The sequence below is a fragment of the Colossoma macropomum genome, unplaced genomic scaffold (genome assembly GCF_904425465.1).
Source record: "Colossoma macropomum unplaced genomic scaffold, Colossoma_macropomum, whole genome shotgun sequence".
In the NCBI taxonomy this organism is placed as follows: Eukaryota; Metazoa; Chordata; class Actinopteri; order Characiformes; family Serrasalmidae; genus Colossoma; species Colossoma macropomum.
The window spans coordinates 19,847,800-19,867,827 of record NW_023494803.1 but is presented as its reverse complement, the minus strand read 5'-3'; the positions used below and the strand labels follow the sequence as shown (position 1 = coordinate 19,867,827).

General features: G+C 39.7%; 1 protein-coding gene across 1 annotated transcript; it reads right to left on the bottom strand.

Moving 5' to 3' along the window:
- Positions 1-1,418: 1,418 nt before the first annotated feature.
- vsx2 (visual system homeobox 2) lies at positions 1,419-13,801 on the bottom strand. Its single transcript, XM_036593429.1, has 5 exons — positions 13,117-13,801; positions 11,356-11,440; positions 9,699-9,822; positions 4,545-4,725; positions 1,419-1,917 (listed from the first exon to the last, which is right to left on the bottom strand). The coding sequence occupies exons 1-5, from the start codon at positions 13,517-13,519 to the stop codon at positions 1,565-1,567; spliced, it is 1,146 nt and encodes a 381-aa protein (XP_036449322.1). The 5' UTR covers positions 13,520-13,801; the 3' UTR covers positions 1,419-1,564.
- Positions 13,802-20,028: the final 6,227 nt, after the last annotated feature.

The following is a 20,028-nucleotide window of genomic DNA, read 5'->3' as shown; positions in this document are numbered from 1 at the left end:
ATATTTCAGTATTTTTTTTAATAATCAATCTGAACAACGTTACATTTTACGCACCAAAAAACCCACATAAGACTACAGTACATTAAAGTATAGTTCAAACAATACTGTAGCAAGCTATCTTTATTTACAGTATATACAGCATTACATTCTAATACGACCAACAACTGAGTGCTTTTAAAAGAAGGATACTGTACAAACTGCACCAAACACCTTATCCTTTTAGACTACTTTAAGAGGGAATTCCACAGATTTTTCCAAATTTCTGCAAAATTAAATGGTTTAGATATTATCAGAATCATTCAGAGTGGTTTGATGTGAAGAAACTTACAGAGTCAGAATTGTTCAGTGGTGGTGATAGGAACCAGACATCCATAGTGCTGAACGGTCTAATAAGACATTATCATTATTTATGATAGTTTTAATATAAGGTTTTGGCATATTGTGGCATTTGCCACTGGCTGCACTGCTGTGGGAGCGAGGGGAGGGGGCATGGCCATTGAAAGTTGCCATGTGGAGAGGCTCTCGGGAGGTGCCATGCTCCTGGCTCCAGTTAATGTTACTGTGGACATTTTTTGCTGTTCTGTGCTGGGCTTTGGGGTAGTTGGTGTCAGTGTTGGTGCCTATCGTAAAGAGGAAGTGTATGGCTAGAAGTGACCTACCTGCTATCCCAGCTGCTTGAATAGTGCTGAGCGGCGGTTAACCTTTGCTGCCTGTTCAATAAAAGAGCATGTGCCTGCATGCACAATGTTTCCCTCTGGTTGTTCTTCACCTAGACTCTACAATGTTTTTTAATTTCATTTATTATGGAAGTACAAGCAGGGCATTGTAAGGCAAAATAGCTCCCAAAGAAAACTTATTTTTTCAGATTTACTGCTATTTTACTATTAGCAACATTTTGGATAGTAAACAAAATGTCTATATTTGTATTGTACACATTACAATAGGAACCCCTGATTCCTGTCAACGCCACTGTCAAGAGTTGATAAGTTTCTCTACAATTAACCACTTTATATCAAACCACTCTGGATGACTTTCTTTATATCTCAATGACCGAATCACAAAGAAAGTTTGAAACATTGATGGAATTCCTCTTTAAAAAGGTCCTTTTAAAGTTTCAACAAAGAACATTCTGTTTGTTCTAAGACTGGAGGATATGTCCTAAATGTCATTATTTTATAGTCTAAGTCCTTGGGAACCCACTTTTAATACCACCAAAAATGCCTTGATGTTGCTTAATTTAGTTCCCGTATTAGCATACAGTACTCTATAACAATTAGTGGCAAGTATACCATTAATGAAAATAAACAGTAGGGTACCATGCTTTGTCCCCAGCATTTTAGGGATATATGCCACTGTCAATCAGTCAAAATAGCTGCAATTTCATTAATACCTCTGATCTAAGTGAGGACAGAAGAATATCACTGGTGAGGTATACTATGAGGACCCAAACTCCTGCTTGTCAACAGAGTATGTGAAAATACAGAAGAGAAAGTGACCTGGGTTTGTTCAAAGGAAAGGTACAGTGGGACACTATGAGGCTTGAATAAGGGTTTTAAGTGCATATCTAAGAGCTCTTTTCCTCTTGTCGGGAGTCTGACCGTTCGCTGGACTTCTCCTCTCTCTCTGTTGCCGTGGATTCCGTTTTGCGTTCGAGTCTCTCGCAGGACGCTGTCCCCAGCACTTTGGCACTGTGCTCCTGCGCTTTGGCCCTGAGAGCAGCGATGCTGTTCTCTCTCAGTTCTTCTTTGGACATGGGCGACTCGCTCCTCCTGTCCTCTGCCTCAGCCTCGTCGGCCTTGGGATTGGTCGGCTGCTGCGAGACCTCCGGCTTCCCACTCAATGCCCCCGATGCCGCCTCCAGTGACTTTTTGTGCATCCCTGAAAAGAGCGTTGGGGGATTCGGATTTAGAGAGGCGCCTGGAGATCGGAGACAAAATGGCAAGAGACCATGGACCACAGAATGGGGAGGAGGACCACCCAGGCCATGGCCTGACCTCTTTTTTAACCCCTTAAATTTAAGTGGCCTGTATTTGGGTCCATACTCTAATTGTTTGCTCTGAAAACTACATTCAAAAACGTTCATATAGTTTCATAGTAGTAAACAAATCATTTATAGTAGTTACTGAATATTAAGTCTTATCAAAGGGTGAAAATGGGCCAAAGAACCATAACTATAAAAAAACATCTGCTTCCTTCTAATTGGTTGGTTTAATTTGGCTGATGAATTTAACCAATCAGGCTGTTCTCTGCAAGCAGTGACAAACTGTCAGAAGATTCTGGGAGCAGTTTAAACATGCTATGTTGTCTTGATAGCGATGTAGGCTATACTGAGTGAATTTCTATAGTGACGTTCGAATTAAAATAAAGCAAAGAGGCGACTGTGATGATCAGCCAGAAACCCATCGTGCGCTGACACTGCTGAACCAATCAAAACCATGCTCCACAGTCCATGCAAGAGATTTTTAGCTATGACACTTATTTCCAGCACTTTGCTGACCCCCACAACATGGTGGTGGTTTATGAATCTTAGAGATGCAAGATAATATCAGTATCAGGATTGGAAGATATTTGCTTTTAAACCTCATTCAGACCTGACTGATACTTAACAAACCTATATGTGATGATGTATTTTTTAAGGCTCCAGAAGAGCAGAATGTTTAAGCAATACTGGGTTGCTGTTCTAAAATGCCTACATTTTATTCATTGTATTGTAACGTCCCAAACTCCTATATCAATGCATCCCTAATAAATACAAGGAGTGCACAGGGGGCAAGCGCAACTGGGCCCATGGTGCCGGAGGCCCTGCAATGACTGTGCTTCCTAAAATCTTTATTGGGCCTCTCATAAAAAACTGGCACAATTGTGCATCTCTCACCATTTAGCTTCCATCAACACTACACAGACAGCCATGACATCTCTTTTTCTACCTATTATTTGTAATGCAGCTCATCCATGGCAACCGTTGTCAATCAGATCCTTAATCTCCAAGATGATATATTCATTATTTATAATTGAAAATTTTTACTATCCAAAATGTTACTATTAACTTTTTAATACTAACATTTTGGATAGTAAACAAAATGTCTATATTTGTGTTGTAAACATTACTGTAGGAATCCCTGATTCCTGTCAACGCCACTGTCAAGAGTTGGTAAGTTTCTCTACGATTAATCACTTCACATCAAACCACTCTGGATGACTTTCTTTATATCTCAATGACCGAATCACAAAAAAAATTTTGAAAAATGTCTTATTTCTAATGACTATCTTCAGGTCAGTGTTAGATGCTAGTTGGTGGATGGAAATCAACTTGTTTGAGACACAACAACAGCAAGTTAACAAAAAATTTTTTTTGCACTGGGCCCATAAGATCCAAGTTACACCACTGGTTGGGATAATCTAGAATGTTCCTCCCCATTCACCCTGGCTCATCTGGTTCTTTTTCCATGTGCATTATAAAGACAACAGGAAACTTGTGACTGTTGTTGTCGTTGCAGAACATTTGGTCAATGTGCTTCGGCCTTAAACATTCTGGCAACTAAACCTTCTCGTTTAAGAAGAAATAAAATACTGGGCTTAATATGTATTCTGTAAGTATGCGGTCATTTGTAGAGCTATAAGGCTGCAAGCTATTTTTTAACTTTGTGTATTCAGCAACTCTGACGGCGCCATCAAACTGCATGCAGAGAGGAAAAAAGTACAGATGATTTCATAATACTTTGAATTAGCAGAGCAAAATACTAGTCCCACATCTACCCTTCACTTATATTCTTTGGCTTTCTTTCAGTATTAGTGAATACAGAAAAAGTATTCACATGGTGTGAAAGCTTAAGCCAATGTGGAACTGCCAATTTGAAGCCAGTAAATTGTTGTACTTATGGGGAAAACGATTACACAGCAAATATAACATTTAGCAAGAAGAGAGAACATCAAATTAATGAGTTCATTAAACAAGCTTGCAATAAATGAACAGATCTGTGCTGAACTAAATCAAGAGTTTGTTGGTGTTCAGTTAATATTATGCTGGAATGGGCTTTTTAGTACCAACATGGTTCAGTCTGATTAAGATTCAGTTTTGAATTTATAAACAAATAAAGGCAGATTCTGCACTCCTGGACTAGATCAATATAAAAGCTGATCCTCCTTGTGCATAGAGGCCCAAGGCAGATATGTATCTGTTCATTCATTAAATAACCCTCTCAGTGTGAGTCTGTTTACAGTCTGTTATAGAGAAAGACAGCAGGGAAGTGTTGAACTGGCTTGAGTGAACTGTAAAAATTACCCTTTTATAATAATGTTTAGTAATATTTACATGACATTCTTCTTCCTCTCTTAGCATCCATAATTACACATATAGCCAAATAATTTGTGAATCCTTAGTGACATACACACAAACTACCATAGCAACAGACAAATGGTCTAAATGGACTAAATCTCACTTTTGTTTTCCATTTTAGAAGCAGAAATGTCTAAATTTGAACAAAACAGCATGATTAACCTTTCATAATTTCATTCATTTCTTTAAGGTGGTTCCTGTTACATACCTAGTAGCCAGGGGGCACAAGAGTCCATAATTCCATCCTTGGCAGACTTCAGGATGGACTCTGGAAGAGGAATGGAGTGGCGTACCATGGCCCCATACAGGCCGTATTCAGCCATCACACTGCTGCGCCCCCAACACTTTTCCCTCTTTCTCCACTTGGCTCTGCGATTCTGGAACCAGACCTGTGGATGAGGCAGTACTGGAGGTTAACAAACCAGCCACTGAGGACCAATTAAATCACTAATGAAGAGTAAACGGGTGGACAAATTAATTAATGAACAAAATAATTCATTTACTTATTAATACATTAATCCTCATAAAGCTTTACAAAAGTCTGCAAAACTATTAATAGGATTTGTCGACAAAAAGTTAAATAGAGCCAGTCACTCAATTTTAACTAGGACTGCTGACTCTGACAAAACCCTGATTTTACTTTACACAATGAAGTTCTGAGCAAACAACCACTGAATGATAAGCTCATTTGACTCAGTGCACATGCATACATTATGCTTTACCACAGGCCTAGATGCAAGATTTTACACTGACTCCAAATACAGTGAAAATAACTCTACAAGTTCAAAAAAAAACCTTTCAAAAAAACCCCAAAACTCTATATGTTAACCACTTGTGGGAGATTTTTTCTAGAGTTTTTCTGAGGGAAAATAGATGCAGTTCCTATGAAATACAGTATTGGGCAAATGTCAGACAGCAGACTTTCAATTACTTAATTTCAGTTCAGCTATTATTCATTTTCACTGTGAGAAAAAACAGAAAACATCAATTTAACAAAAGCCTCAACAACTAAATAAAACATTTAACGTTTCAGTGCTCAGTGAGTCCATCTTTTGCCTTTATTACAGCTTTCATTCTTTTCAAAAGACTTGCTTTCAGTTTTTTTCAGTCTGCAGGGATATTTTTTCCACAACTTCAAAGTTCAGTCTTAGGAGTTGGTTGCATTGTCACTTTTTGCTATCAAAGTGATCCCAAACACATTCAGTGATGCTGAGGTCTGAACTCTGGGGTGGTCAGTTCATTGTTCTGAGAACATCAGCAGCTTCTTTCATTTGTGAATTTTCTTTTATTTTTTGTCTATTTCTTTTTCCCCATAACAGCTTCTTGACAGCTACACATCCTTTCAGACTATAGTGTTGAGTTGTCTTCTCACAGTGGAAGGATGGACAGAAACACCTGTGGATTTTTTCAGATCTGAATCAATAGTGGAGCTTGATTTTCTCCTCTCTCTCAAAGATGAATGTGTTAAAAGTACTGTTAATCTGATGGTGACCGTTGTGGTGGTCTACCAGGTCTTACACGGTCATTAAGAGTCCTGTTTTCTTTGTATCTCTTAATACTTTACCAACTCCGGATTTTGAAACTCCCATTTTTTCCCTTACTTTCCTTTGACTTTTCTCTTCCTTATGCAAGTGAATTATTTTATATCTAATCTTAGAAATATCTCCTGAAAAAATGAATAACTCTCACTTAACGGCTGTTTTGAGTGGAATTTAAATAAATGAAGGGTGGTCTCTGACGTTTACATAAACCCTATATAAGTCTGCACAAGACCTAGATGTGTCTTCAAATGATAACCCCAAAATCACAGACAGGCAGAAGAGAACAGCCCCATCAACACACTTAAAAATGGTTCTTCAGATAGATAGACAATGTGTTGTATATGGTTCTATATAACACCAAAAGGGTTCTGCTATTGTTACAAGCTTGACATAGAACACTTTTTAGTGATATATAGAACCCTATACAACACCTTCTCCATCAATCTGAAGAGCCACTTCACCATGCAAAGAACCATTTAAGCATTCAAATGGTTCTACGTAGAACTCATGACTCTACACAGAACCAGTCCGTTTATTAAAGAACCCTTGAAAAAACATCTTTTTTAAGTGTAGCCGCTTTAAGCTGGTATCTGAAGGTCTATAAGCTGCATCAGCACTATGTTACAGCTGCAGCCTGATTTTCTCAGCGCAGCTGTTTAACCAGCACTCACCTCCTCTAATCTCAGCCTAATGGGAGCACTAGGGAGGGGTGCGGGTGGGTGGGGCGGGTGGATAGGAGCAGTAACAAACACCAGCACCCGTCCACTAGACACGAAATTATCCAAACCGTTTTCAAACACGTCTTACACTTTGACGATGGCCCTCATTTCATGCAAAGGCTTTTTTCTGCGCGTCCAAGAGAAATTGGTTTTATCGGTGGAGGGAGAGACAGAGAAAGAGAGAGAGAGAGAGAGAGAGAGAGAGAGAGAGAGAGAGCTGAGGAGAAGGCGACCCCCAGGGGGCACGACGAGGGCTGATTGAAAAATAAGTTAATTTCAGGCCCAATCGATGGCGGACAGGCGGGCAAATATCACGGGAAATTAAAGGAGCAGGGCCCGGGGGAGAGGCGCCATTGACCCGCGCTAATCCAGCCCGCGCAGCGCCGCACTGCGAGACTCCTCCAGCAGGCCGCTCTCATTTAACTAATTACAGCAGAGCAGAAAATGAGATGTTCATCTTCCTTACGAGCGGAATAGCCTTATTTATTTATTTATTTATTTATTTATTTCTCTCTGCCCTCATTATTTATTCATGGAGAGGAGCCGTAATGAGGGGGAAATGAAAGGCTCTCCTGCAGACGGATGGCTCGGGTCACTCTCCAATCTCCCTCCATCCTCTCAGCCTGATTAGGTCGTTAACGCCTCTCGGTCGCGCGGACGCGCGCGCTCGCGAGCTGCGAATTGTTTCACATTGGCGCGCGGAGGAAGATGAGGAATTATCTGCGCAAATGGCGCGCGGGGAACAGAGAGAGAGAGAGAGAGAGAGAGAGAGAGGGAGAGAAAGGATCGATACATCCTCTCTAACAGCTCTGGCATTCAGCTGCACCATCACACTTTTTTCCTTTTTTAAACGCAGATTCAAAAGAAAAGCGAAGAGTGTAAAACTAAACCCGGGTTTCTCTCCTACAGTTGGTACACTGTGTGTCCAAAAGGACTCAGTCAGCCCTTCTACACTGCCAACAAAGTACTAAGCAGGTGCTGCTTTCGTTCATCAAAGGTTCAAATAATATAAATGCGCCCTCAAAGGTACAGCAGCGGTTTTAAGGTCAAACTGTGGAACTCAAATCCATTTTTCCATAGAGGTGGATTTGTACCTTTTCATAACCTAATATTTTAAAATAGAACGGTAAAATGGTTTAAACAGTAAAGGGCTGTGATCAGGGTGTGTGGAATCAATACAGCAACATAATTTCAATAGATTATTGTATAATTTTGATCCCTGTTGCACTGAAGAACCCTTGATGATACCACCCCAGTGACAGTTTAGTACCTTTTGTCAGTGAGTTTAATTACTACATTAATTACTTTAAAGCGTTTAACCAGCATTGCCAATAGAATGCAGCAGGCACACATGAGCCTAAGATCACCACACTCAATGTCAAGCGCCGGCTTGAGGGGTATAAAGACCCCCAGCAGATGGCTGTGGAGCAAAGGAAATGCGCACTGTAATGGAGCTCCATTCAATAGCTTTAGGATGAGTTGGAATGACAGATCTGATCAGCCAACATCCGCATCTGACCTCACCAACGTTCTTGTGGCGGAATACAACCAAATCCACACAGCAAGTCCTCACTCATTTCTGAAGAAACATTGAGAGTGTCTATAAACAGAAGGAGGATTAGAATCGCACCGGGCCTAAAATCTTTACTGGACTCTCATACTGACACAACTGTACATACAATTTCGTAACAGTTACCTTCCATCAACGCTACCCACACAGTCCTGACCTCTACCTCCCTCTCCCTCTTTTTCATAAAGTACCTCATCCACGCTGACCGACCCTTCACCTGCGCATGATTCATAAATAATCTTAAACAGGTGACCTAATGTAGGTATTTAGGTTGACGTTAGGTGAGACTGGCGCGCCTTGAGAATATCAGCTTCCTTGAGACCAAACAACAGCGAGTAAACGAGAAAATATCGTTGTCATTTTTTTATCGACAGTAATATTTGTATGCGGGAAGTTGAGGAGTGTTATTTTTTGTACTGGCGCCCGTAAGATCTTAGACGATGTTCTACAGGCCTTATTCTGCTTACGTTGGCTTCCTAATCGTCAGCTTCTTATTCGAATGTACCCGTTCCACCTTAAATGGTGCGGCAGTTATTTTAACGCCTCGGGCTCCAGAATGTAAGTTCTACACAATTTAAGGTGGAACGGCAAAATTCGAAAAAGAAGCTGAGCAACTTCGTACAGGCTTGTGAACATGCGGTGTAAAACACATTACAGGATAGTGAGGTTACAGGAGGTTTACAGTCAGAGGAAACGCATTATCGCCCCTCAAACACACCGCCGCGTTTACTGAAGACACGTTTACTACAGGGGAGGACGAAAGCTTATACATTCATGCAGTGTTAAACAAAAGAGATCAGAAAATAAACAGCATAAATAAAATAAGATACAATAAAATAGAATAGAATAAAATGAGACGCAAAGTTAAAGGCGGAGACCCGGCTGAAATAATCCTAAAATGTGGCAGTAAAACGTTCTCCTCAGTCAGAAGCTGCTCTGTTCGTTCAGATGTGCTCGTTAAAACAAAACCAGGAAAAAGGCCGTAACGGCTGAATTAAAGAGAGAAAATTAACGCGCTTATTTTCGTTCAGGATTTAAACACAGCCTGTAGATTCAGCTCTGAGAGCGACTACAGCACTCAAACAGAACAGAAAACAAAACAAAACAAAAAAAAACGAATTTTGTTACTGAGACACGAAGATTTTCGTCGTAAACGAATTAATTTCTTTTTCGGCACGTTTGAAATGCCGATTTTAACCCTTTATCCGTGATTTCTGAAGGTTACATTTCCTTTGGTCCATCTGTTCTGTAAGAACCTTTTTAATCCACCAAATCACACAGATACAAAATTCTGTTTTTTGTTGTTGTTTTTTTTGTCTGGGTTCTGATTTTTAACAAAATAAAATATATTTTTATTGAGAATAAAAGCCTGATATGATTAAATTATATGTTTTAACTACATATATTAGAATTACAATAACTTTCACTTTAGATCAATCACAACAAACTGTGTGTGTATTTTCCTCATCATAATAAATGTAGGAGCTGTACATTAACGGGCTGATTTAACGGAGCTGTGTGTGTGTGTGTACCTGGATTCTGTCCTCGGGCAGCTCTGTCTTCATTGCCAGCATCTCTCTGGCGTAAACATCAGGATAGTGAGCTTCATTGAAGGCTTTCTCCAGCTCCTCCAGCTGATAGGAGGTGAATATCGTCCTGTAAAAACAAAGAAACTCCACTGAAACAGAAACACAGAGGATCTGAAGACTGTACTCAGCCCCTGAGCAGCTCGTCTCCTCCGGACACTGTTTCCATATTCCATACAGTCGCTGTTCAAAGAAAAACAAGCATCTCCAAACCGGTGAGTTCACAGGAGACTCAGAAACGCTTTTTTCTTTTAATGTAAGTTAATGTAGAGAGATTTTATTCCAAGCAATTGTGGAGCATTTCGGTTGGTCATTTTCACACAGTGTAAAGAGCAGCTGCTGAAATCGAATGATCTACAAATATAAAATCAACAAAAATGGAGATACTACTTTTTTGGGCAGTGACGATATGATCTCATTCATTTAGATCTATGGTTAAATGAAAAATGTTCGTTTGTAATTCAGCAGGAATAAAAGCTTCGTTTTGGTACAGTCAAATAAAAAAGAATGAAAAGGGGTAAAATGATTTAGTCGACTTTTTATTTATTCGTTATAAAACTGGTGGTTTACATAGTTATGTATTAAAGTCTAACCTTATGTGGTGAGACGGGTCAGTACACAGTGTGGATGTTAAAGTAAGTGTGAAATATGAAAAAACGCTGATCATTTTTGGTAACGAATTTGAGTTTAAAATCTCTTTAAAGGCATTACTATCACACAGAGACACATAGAGAGAGAGAGTCTATCTCACTGTACCGCCCTCATGGTCAGTGAACTCCTGTAGGGTCCATTTAGGCCCAGCTGGACTTAAATCAGCACAACAGATATTAAAACAACACTGCAGGTACCAAATCATCATTACAGTTATTACTACAGTTATTAATCTTGGAGATTTTAGTGACTCCAGCTGGAGCTCGAGCATCAATTCAAGCTGATTCTCTGTGTTTCTCTCTGTTGATAACTTAATAATAATAATAATAATAATAATAATAATAATAATAATAATAATAACTCAGATTGATAACAGAGTGAAGAGGCTCAGAGGCTCCGCGAAACAAATATCAACAAGTGTGAAAAGCTGTGAGTGATTTCCAGAAATAACAGAAGAATGAAAAGCTAAAAATCTGCTGATCATCAATTCACTAAATCTAAATGAATACAAATAACATTTACTGCTTCCACATATTACTATAATAATAATAATAATCATTATCATCATCATCTATTATTATTATTATGATGATTATTATTAGTAGTGGTAGTATTATTATTATGTTGTTGTTGTGTTGTTAATCTAGTTTTAGAGTTTTAGGTCTACAGGCTAAATTAATTTAAGAGTGTGTAAAAAGTCTGAATAGAGTCTAAAGAAGTTTCACTGATTTTGCAGATTTATTCGTCCAAACTCACATTTTCATTCAGCGATTATTTTATGTGTCGACACGAGCTTATTGGACCACAGAACTCCTAAAGGTAAATCATCAGAGCCTGAAGTCTTGTGAGGGGGTGTCTGTGGATGTGATGTGGAGCTGGAGCTCTCTCTCTCTCCCTCTCTCTCTTTCTCTCTGGGCTGCAGTGATGGGTGTGTGAAGGTGTAAAGAATCACCTGTGTCGTCTCTTCTTGCGCTTCTTGCTCTGACTCAGTGATGATTTGGAGATTTTTCTCTCACTGGAAGAAACCTCCTCTGAGTCTGCGAACAGAGGAAGAGCAGCATGATGATCAAGAGAGGAGGAGAGAGAGAGAGAGAGAGAGAGAGAGAGAGAGAGAGGGAGAGGGAAAGAGAGCAGCTTTTCTGCCTTATTAACCCCGTCAACATCCATCAGCTCAAAAAGCAGCGCTCTGCTCAGCATTTACTACACATAGTAGAGACATTATTATTATTTACTGTCTATTTACTTTAAAACAGGATCTTACTTGGATAACTTTATAGTAAACTCCACTCCTGTTAGAGAGCTGATCCTACACGTGATAATGATATGTTAGCATAATAGTTAGTTAAAATCATACTAAAGAAATAATATTAGACTAACAATAATGACCTTTATAAAACAAGATAACGATTATTATTATTGTGATTATTATTATTATTATTATTTTGATTATTCTTATTATTAATAATACTACTAATAATAACAATAATAATAATAATAATCATCATCATCATTATCATCATCATCATAATACTTAACATTTTGATATTTTTAGACATTTGGTGATAAGAGCTGCATATTCTTCTTCTTATTATTATTAGTATTAAATAATAATAATAATAATAATAATAATAATACAATAGTTATCATTATTGTATTATTACTATTAGTAGTAGTAGTAGTAGTAGTATTAACCAGTGATGACTAATGACTCAGTTGTCTTGTACAAATCCTGTATCAGTGGTCTGTGAGGTGTTCAGTGGTGTGTGTGAGGTGTTTGATGGTCTGGTCTGTATGTGTGTGTGTATGTGTGAGGTGTTCAGTAGTGTGTGAGGTGTTCAGTGGTGTGTGTGTGTGGTGTTCGATGGTGTGTGTGTGTGAAGTGTTCAGTGGTGTGTGCGTGTGTAAGAAGTGTTTGATGGTGTGTGAGGTGTTCAGTGGTGTGAGGTGTTCAGTGGCATGTGTGTATGTGTGTGTAAGAATTATTTGATGGTGTATGTGTGTGAGGTGTTCAGTGGTGTGTGGGTGTGTGTGAGGTGTTCAGTGGTGTGTGGGTGTGTGTGAGGTGTTCAGTAGTCTAAGGTGTTCAGTGGTGTGTGGGTGTGTGTGAGGTGTTCAGTAGTCTAAGGTGTTCAGTGGTGTGTGCATTTGTGCGTGTGAGGTCAGTGGTGTGTGTGATTCAGTGGTGTGTGAGGTGTGAGGTGATGTGTGTGTATGAACTGTTCAGTGGTGTGCATGAGGTGTTTAGAAGTGTGTGTGAGAGAGCTGTTCAGTGATGTGTGTGTATGAGCTGTTCAGTGGTGTATGTGAGGTGTTCAGTGATGTGTGTGTGTGCGTAAGGTGTTCAGTGGTGTGTGTGAGGTTTTCAGTGATCTGTGTGTGAGGTGTTCAGTGGTGTGCATAAGGTGTTCAGTGGTGTGTGTGTAATAGGTGCCCAGTAGTGTGTGTGAGGTGTTTTCATTGGTGTGTGTATGTGTGACGTGTTCAGTGATGTGTGTTTGTGAGGTGTATCAGTGGTGTGAGGTGTTTAGTGGTGTGTGTGTGAGGTGTTCAGTGGTGTGTGTGTGTATGTGAGGTGTTCAGTGGTGTGTGTGTATGTGAGGTGTTCAGTGGTGTGTGTGTGTATATGTGTGAGAAAAAGTAAGAGAGAGACAGAGAGAGAGAGAGAGAGAGAGAGAGAGAGAGAGAGAGAGAGAGAGAGGTGTTCAGTGTGTACCTGAGCTTGCGGACTGGCTGGTGTCCAGCTGCGCCACTGTCTTGCTGAGGGGCTGCAGGTGGACGCTCTGCGCGTCTGACAGCACCTCCAGGAAGGCGGGCTGGCTGTAGAAGGACGGAATGCCTCCAGGACCGAGTAATCCCACCCCGATCCCAACTCCGACCCCCATACCGGCCACTGCAGCGGCGTGACCCTGCATGGACCTGGCGGTCAGCAGGTGCGCGGCGGGGCTGGTGTCCAGCGCTGCGCGCGGAGCGCAGCATGGCTCTTTATTGAGGCCCAGGATCTCCTGGATGCCGAAGCCCGTGCAGCGCGGCTGCGTGTGCGCGCTCAGGTTCTTAGCGCTCGCGCCGGTCGCTTTAGCGCCGCTCTCCGCGAGCACGGCCCCTTCCTTCCCCGTCATGCCGCAGTGAGAATACACACACACACACACACACACTCCCGCGCCGCTCCCCCGTGAGCACAGCAGAGCCCAACACAGCACAGCGGAGCAGAGCCGAGCAGAGCTCTAATTCCCCTTTTATCCCAAACTCAGCAGCCAATCAGCGGCCAGCAAACCCGCTCAGCTTACACTCCATTTCATCAGGTTCAGCAGAACACACACCACACACACACACTGCCGACACACCACAAACACAATACAAAACACAACACACAACGACCAGATAAAACACAACACACAACACTGCACAGCGCTCACAAAATTACAAAATAAAAGGTTCGATTATTCAGATGTTTATGATGATTTAGATTATTTAGATTATTATGCTACTAAAGAAGAACCAAACTTTATTAGCTTTATTAGCTTAAACTTTTTTTTACAGAACAATTATATAAATGTAGATACACTAAATAAAAATAGAAATATACAAAATTGAAAATAAATACGACTATTACTATGAAACATGATAATAGATTAGTAACACAAACAATACAGCCGGTATATGATACACAACAACAGCACTAACGATAATTTGCTTAATACATTGTCGTTAATTATCTTAATAATGCATTATTATAATTAATTGTCTATTATTATTATTATTATTATTATTACTATTATTATGATTATTTGTTATTGTTATTAATAGTAATAATAATTCTAATAAATTATATAATATATTTATAGTATTTATAATATATATATAATATATAATATATTATAAAATATAAATAATTAAATACAACAGCAATAATAATAATAATAATTATTATTATTAATATTATTATTATTATTATTATTATTATGAGGCTGTGTCTAAAAGTTATGTTTGGAATGTTTTAAATAAATGACGTCATTTATTTCCATTTTCAAGCCTAAACGCCGCAGCTGATCAAAACAATCACCACCATCATCATCATCATCATCATCACGGATATTCGGCTCTGGTGAAGCGGTGTGTCAGCGGAGGCTGGTGCTCGTCTCTGAGAGCGGAGGACCCTCACTGGACTCGACATCTCGACTCTCAGAGTCAGCGCGAGCGCTCACAGCCTCCCCTCATCCGCACACACGGAATCTAACGCACAGGAAGCTGAACTGGTGAGCGTGATCAAACACCCCGATACACCCCACCCAGCTCGAGCCGGAGAGGTGCAGGACCCCCGATCACAGACAACCATCCACACACGGTTTAGATAAAAATGTGCACATGAGCCGCGACACCGTCACTTAGAGCCAGTGATGGAGAATTTATCAGCGATGAACACAATAAAACTGAAATGTCTGAGTAACAGAGGAGACCTTCACCGGCTGGGCTGGAGATCTGGGTCTGTTTTGAAATATATTAGCTTTATTCGTTAAGTGTTCACGTGTTGCATTAAGAGCGAGCACCGCTGGATTAATCTGAGCCGAAGCGGAGCAGCTCTGACTCCTGATCATCAGTCTCACTTGCGATTGTTAAAGCTATTAGTGCCGATAAAAAGCTTTAACCGCTCGGGATTAAACGCCGCCCCCGCCTAGAGGAGTGACGGGGAGAGGTAAAAAATCAACAGGGACAGCGCAGCTCTGATTTCGGCTCTGGGCTGATCTGAAACGCTGCCTCTCCGTCACCTTGTTTTGATACAGTGGCCGTAATCACATCATCAATTGGCTGGGATTTGGTTCTGCTCTGGATAAAGCGCTCTTTCTGAGACAAATCAGCTTAATTGTCGTAATTTACAGCCAGACGTGGCTGGATCGGGATATCAAACTGACATTGAATGAATCCCGTTCAGACCAGCACGAAGAGAAGCCCTGTTTTTATTTCTTTAGTAAAGACATTGGTTGTATATAGAACCACGAACACTCAAAGAACCATTTGCATAGCACCAAAAAAGGGTTCTACTATTGTTATAATGTCAAGCTGGTAACAACAGAAGAACCCTTTTGGTGTTCTAGAACTATTTTCAAAAAGATTCTATATAGAACCATATACAACACATTCTCCATCAATCTAAGGAACCATTTCACCATGCAAAGAACCATTTAAGCACGAAAGGGTTCTATAGAACTTATGGTTCAGAATACATGAGTTCTATAAAGAACCTTTGAAGAACCATCTTTTTTAAGTGTGCAGTGTAAAAACAAAACACAGGTGATGAGAATAACATTAAGGCGTGTATGTTTAACTGCGGGCTAAATCAGATAAAGGAAGTCCCTCAAATTTCTTATGACAATGACGGAGATACAGTACAGAGCCCGATGGGACTAACTCAGATAATGCAGACCTTAACTTGACATTTGGTATAAGATATTTTGCGATATAAAGCCATTTAGAAGAGCTTTGGTCACAGAGAGGTCACTGCATAAGTCTCAGACCTTCACACACTTGTTTGAGTCAAAATATATCCTAATTATATTTCATTTTTTTTTAATACGCGTCCTAATCAGCTATTACTAAATTACGGTGGGATTTGATTCGTTTGGAGATAATTTGTGGCACAATTTGGACATCTGGACAGATAATTACTAGGAGATAATTTATGGAAATGAGCAGTGAGCCGTTGATGGAGAGTCGGAGAGAACACTGATCTTATCAAAGTGCCATGTGCTGCTGAATAAATAAACGTTCACATGACAGCAGCGGAACGAGGGACAAAGCGGAGCGAGCTGAAGGAGGGTGTTTTTAATCTCCACCTGTTTTCAGGAAGCCCCGCCTCCGAGTCCAGGATTGGGTATTAGAATCCCTCCAAACACCGCCTCGCGCGAAATAATTGGATAGCAGTTGACACTCAAGAGTGCTGCTACCTGATTGGACCGTCGCTTTAAAGTAAACATTCCCAGCCGACGCATTTGCTAGCATTTCTACGGCACTAGCCAATCGCAGAGCAGTGGGCGGAGTTTGTCGGAATACCGGTAGGGAAAAAAAACTATGGATCGTAAGTGAGTGAATCCTCAGGAGAGAGTGACTGATGCTTCTCCTGCTAATTGTAGCCAAAGCCACCTGCACAAAGCCCCACAGCTCCACCAGCAGGGTCTTACTGGGGGTTGTAATGGGGGTCTGGAGGTATCAATGCTCACGGAGCCCTGTTTATCAGAAATAAAAAAGATGCACTGTAATCCTGTTTGAACTGGGAGTTTAGCAGCTTAAGGGACGAAAAAAGCCCAGAAAAGCCGTGTGATTTGTGACCGTATGGGACATTATTCAATTACCACGCCATGCTAATTCTTCACTGGCATGAGTCCACCGCAATTAGGAGAGATGGCCATCAGATCCTGCAGGCCTGCGCTCAGAAATGTAATGTAACCTCACGAACTGATACATATAAATAAAAAAAGAAACAAAGTATAAACAGTGTAAATGCACCCACAACGGTACAACACTGGTTTTAAGGTCCCAGAGGAAAAGAACATAGTTGTACCTTTTCATAACCTTATGTTTAAAAACAGAACAAGATAATAAAAAGGCTGGACACAAGGCTGGGTGTGTGGAGTCAATACAAAATAAAACAATAGAATTTGAAATGAGTTATGAATTATGTTCCCAAACCAAAGGTATTGAAGACCCCTAAGGGTATCACCCCTGCGACAGTTTAGAACCTTTTTTTCGGAGTGTATATTTTCTAAATGAGAAAAGGGAAATGTTGTTAATGGCTAATTAAGTGACAAAAGTAATTTTTAGTGTCGAACTGAAGGACGGCTTTAGACCATTAGATCAGTTAATGTGTATGCCTTAGCCTACACCACACTGCCCCACTACACCAAACTCAACCAACCTGCATAAATTATACGAATTAACCCTCCTGTTACCTTTGAATTTACTGACTTCTTTCATCCTTGGGGTGAGTTTGACCTCAGCAATTTAAACCGCCGGGAAATATCAAAGTTCTGGTGGGGTTTCCCCTCCCCCATGTGGTGTGCACTATCAGTGGTTCCCGCACTACTAGGTGCACTATAGGTTTTTTTTTGAAGATTATAAATTTGCATGTTATAGTGATCTCAATATCATCCAAAACAACCAAAACAATTGTGTGTAAAATGCTCATATTTCTTGTGATTTATACGACAGCCTGGGGTCAAACTGACCCCAAAGAACACTGATGCGTAAAACAGGTGTACAAGACATTGAGAACATATCATCATGCTAATTTTATGTCTACCCAGTTGTCCCATTAAATTAGGAAAAATCATGAAATATGAAGCAAAAAAAGTCAGTTATTTAATTAGAGGCATTAAACACTGAATGGGGTCAAATTGATCACAAAGATAACGGGAGGGTTAAGGGTGCTCGAAAACGCTCTGATATTAAATACTCTCTGCAGGGTCTAGATCACCAAGGCTGGATTTCCAGTTCCAGTAAACTGACCAGCAGAGGTGAGCAGAGTCCTAAACTCCTACTTCAGTAAAAGTGTTGTTGCATCAGTACAAACTGAGTAACTTACAGAACTGCGGCACAGTTCTACGATGCACAGGCAGCGTTTATAAAGGATAGGCCCACTTTCTGCATAACTCAATCGTTGAATCTGAAAGTAATTCAGAGCGTTTTGATGTGAAATGGGTCGTGGCAGAAAAACGCACTGACCCAGATTTGTCCACAGTGGTGGTTACAGAAACCAGAAGTCACAATTTCTGCAACACAAATATAGCCGTTTTATTTACTATTCAAAATGAGCAGTGAAGCTACACGTCTTCTGAGTTTTAATGTTGATAGTGGTTAAATAGTGGTAGATCTGGAAAAAAGTAATTTGGGGACTATTTTGCCCCATAAAGCCATACACATACCTCTCCGCCATAAATGTATTTTAAAACATACGTTTTTGACCAACAGCTTATTGCGAAACTATCGTAAAACAACGTGTCAGGATCAGGCAGTGCATTCATAAAAAATCATGTTATGGCTTTCTGTAAGGGAGCTTTCAGAGGACTTACACTCTTCAGACGTCTGGTTCCTATCACCACCACTGTGAACAATTTTGACTCGGTAAGTTTCTTTAGAACGGAGCATTTCACACTAAACCACAATGAACGATTTTGTTCACATCGCAACTATCTAACGATTTTTTTAATCGTCGGACTTGCCCTTTAGGTTTATTAGGCTCTGTTCTGCTCGTTTTGACGCAAGTTACACTCTAAAAAGTGTTGTTATTTAACACACTTACTTGTTACGTGTTTTAACATAGCTTGTGTCATATTGGTTTCTGTTTTAACACGTTACCACCCCATACGAAAATCTGATGTATGACGATTTATAGACTTCAAATATATCACGCATATTAACATATATGTATTTCCCTCATGTCCAACTTATATTAGCCACATGTGGACATATGTGTGACATGTATACCAACTCATATGAAATTGGTCATTTTCAAATATGGGACATACATTTCAGCCATTTATCAACACATACAAACATGTATGTGTAATCTAACAATATATGATAGAAAACATTATTCTTACATGTATGGCATACAGTACTCATATATGATAGCTTCATATGAATACAAGGTTTTACGCATCTTTGTTTCTCCCACGTACTTCCTAATGAAGTGAAAATAAGTATAATAAATGAGTATAATGGCTACATAACCACTAAATACACGCAATAAAATCATTAAAACACGAATTAAAGTTTTGTCCCCTGACACGTTTAAAAACTTAATTATTTAAAAGTAAACAGTTAACCTACTAACAATTATAACTGTACTGGGAGATATTCAACCATATATCAGACATATATGTCCAATATTTGATACATACATCTGTGTACATATATGCCCATATATCTGAACTCACCAATGTGTCTAGTTAGAATAATTTTAGTGTAATTTTTAAACACGTCTGTTTAAGAGTGTACACAGGCTTTTTTTTAAAAGAAGCTGATGCTAAGCTAACAGTAACACCCTGAGGAAAGCTGTTTGGCCCAGAGCTGTTTCTACTCCAACCACAGTCCAGTAGTTTTCATACTGTAATATTTCAACAAAAGAACATAGTGTTAAACATACAAATATAAACACATAGGATCTTTTCAACTCCTTGGCACCACTGGTGTTTCCAAAACGCACTTCGTCATATTCTTCATAACTTTCATATTTCATAAGCTACATTCAAAAGGTGGGCGTCATATGAGAGCTGTAACTGTCTTCTTTCCAGTCAAATAGAAGAGTAATGTAATTTTAAACCCTTATAACAGAAGAACTCACAATTTTTTTTGTCTACTGAAAGTCGACCCATTTTTCCCACAAATCTGGGCTATAAACTATAAACAGATGGCATCTCTTCAGTGATCTGCTCTGTAAAAATTATTTTAATAAAAAAATACAAAGAGCGTCTAAGATTTTCGGCTTTCAGCAGTAAATTGTAAGCATATAGCAATATGTGTATGATCATAAAACACTTGTTCTGTTAATTTGAGGGGAGCTTTTACAAAAAATAAAAAATAAATAAAATAAAAACTCAGTTATTTCATGCAGTTACTGAATAATTTGCCTTAC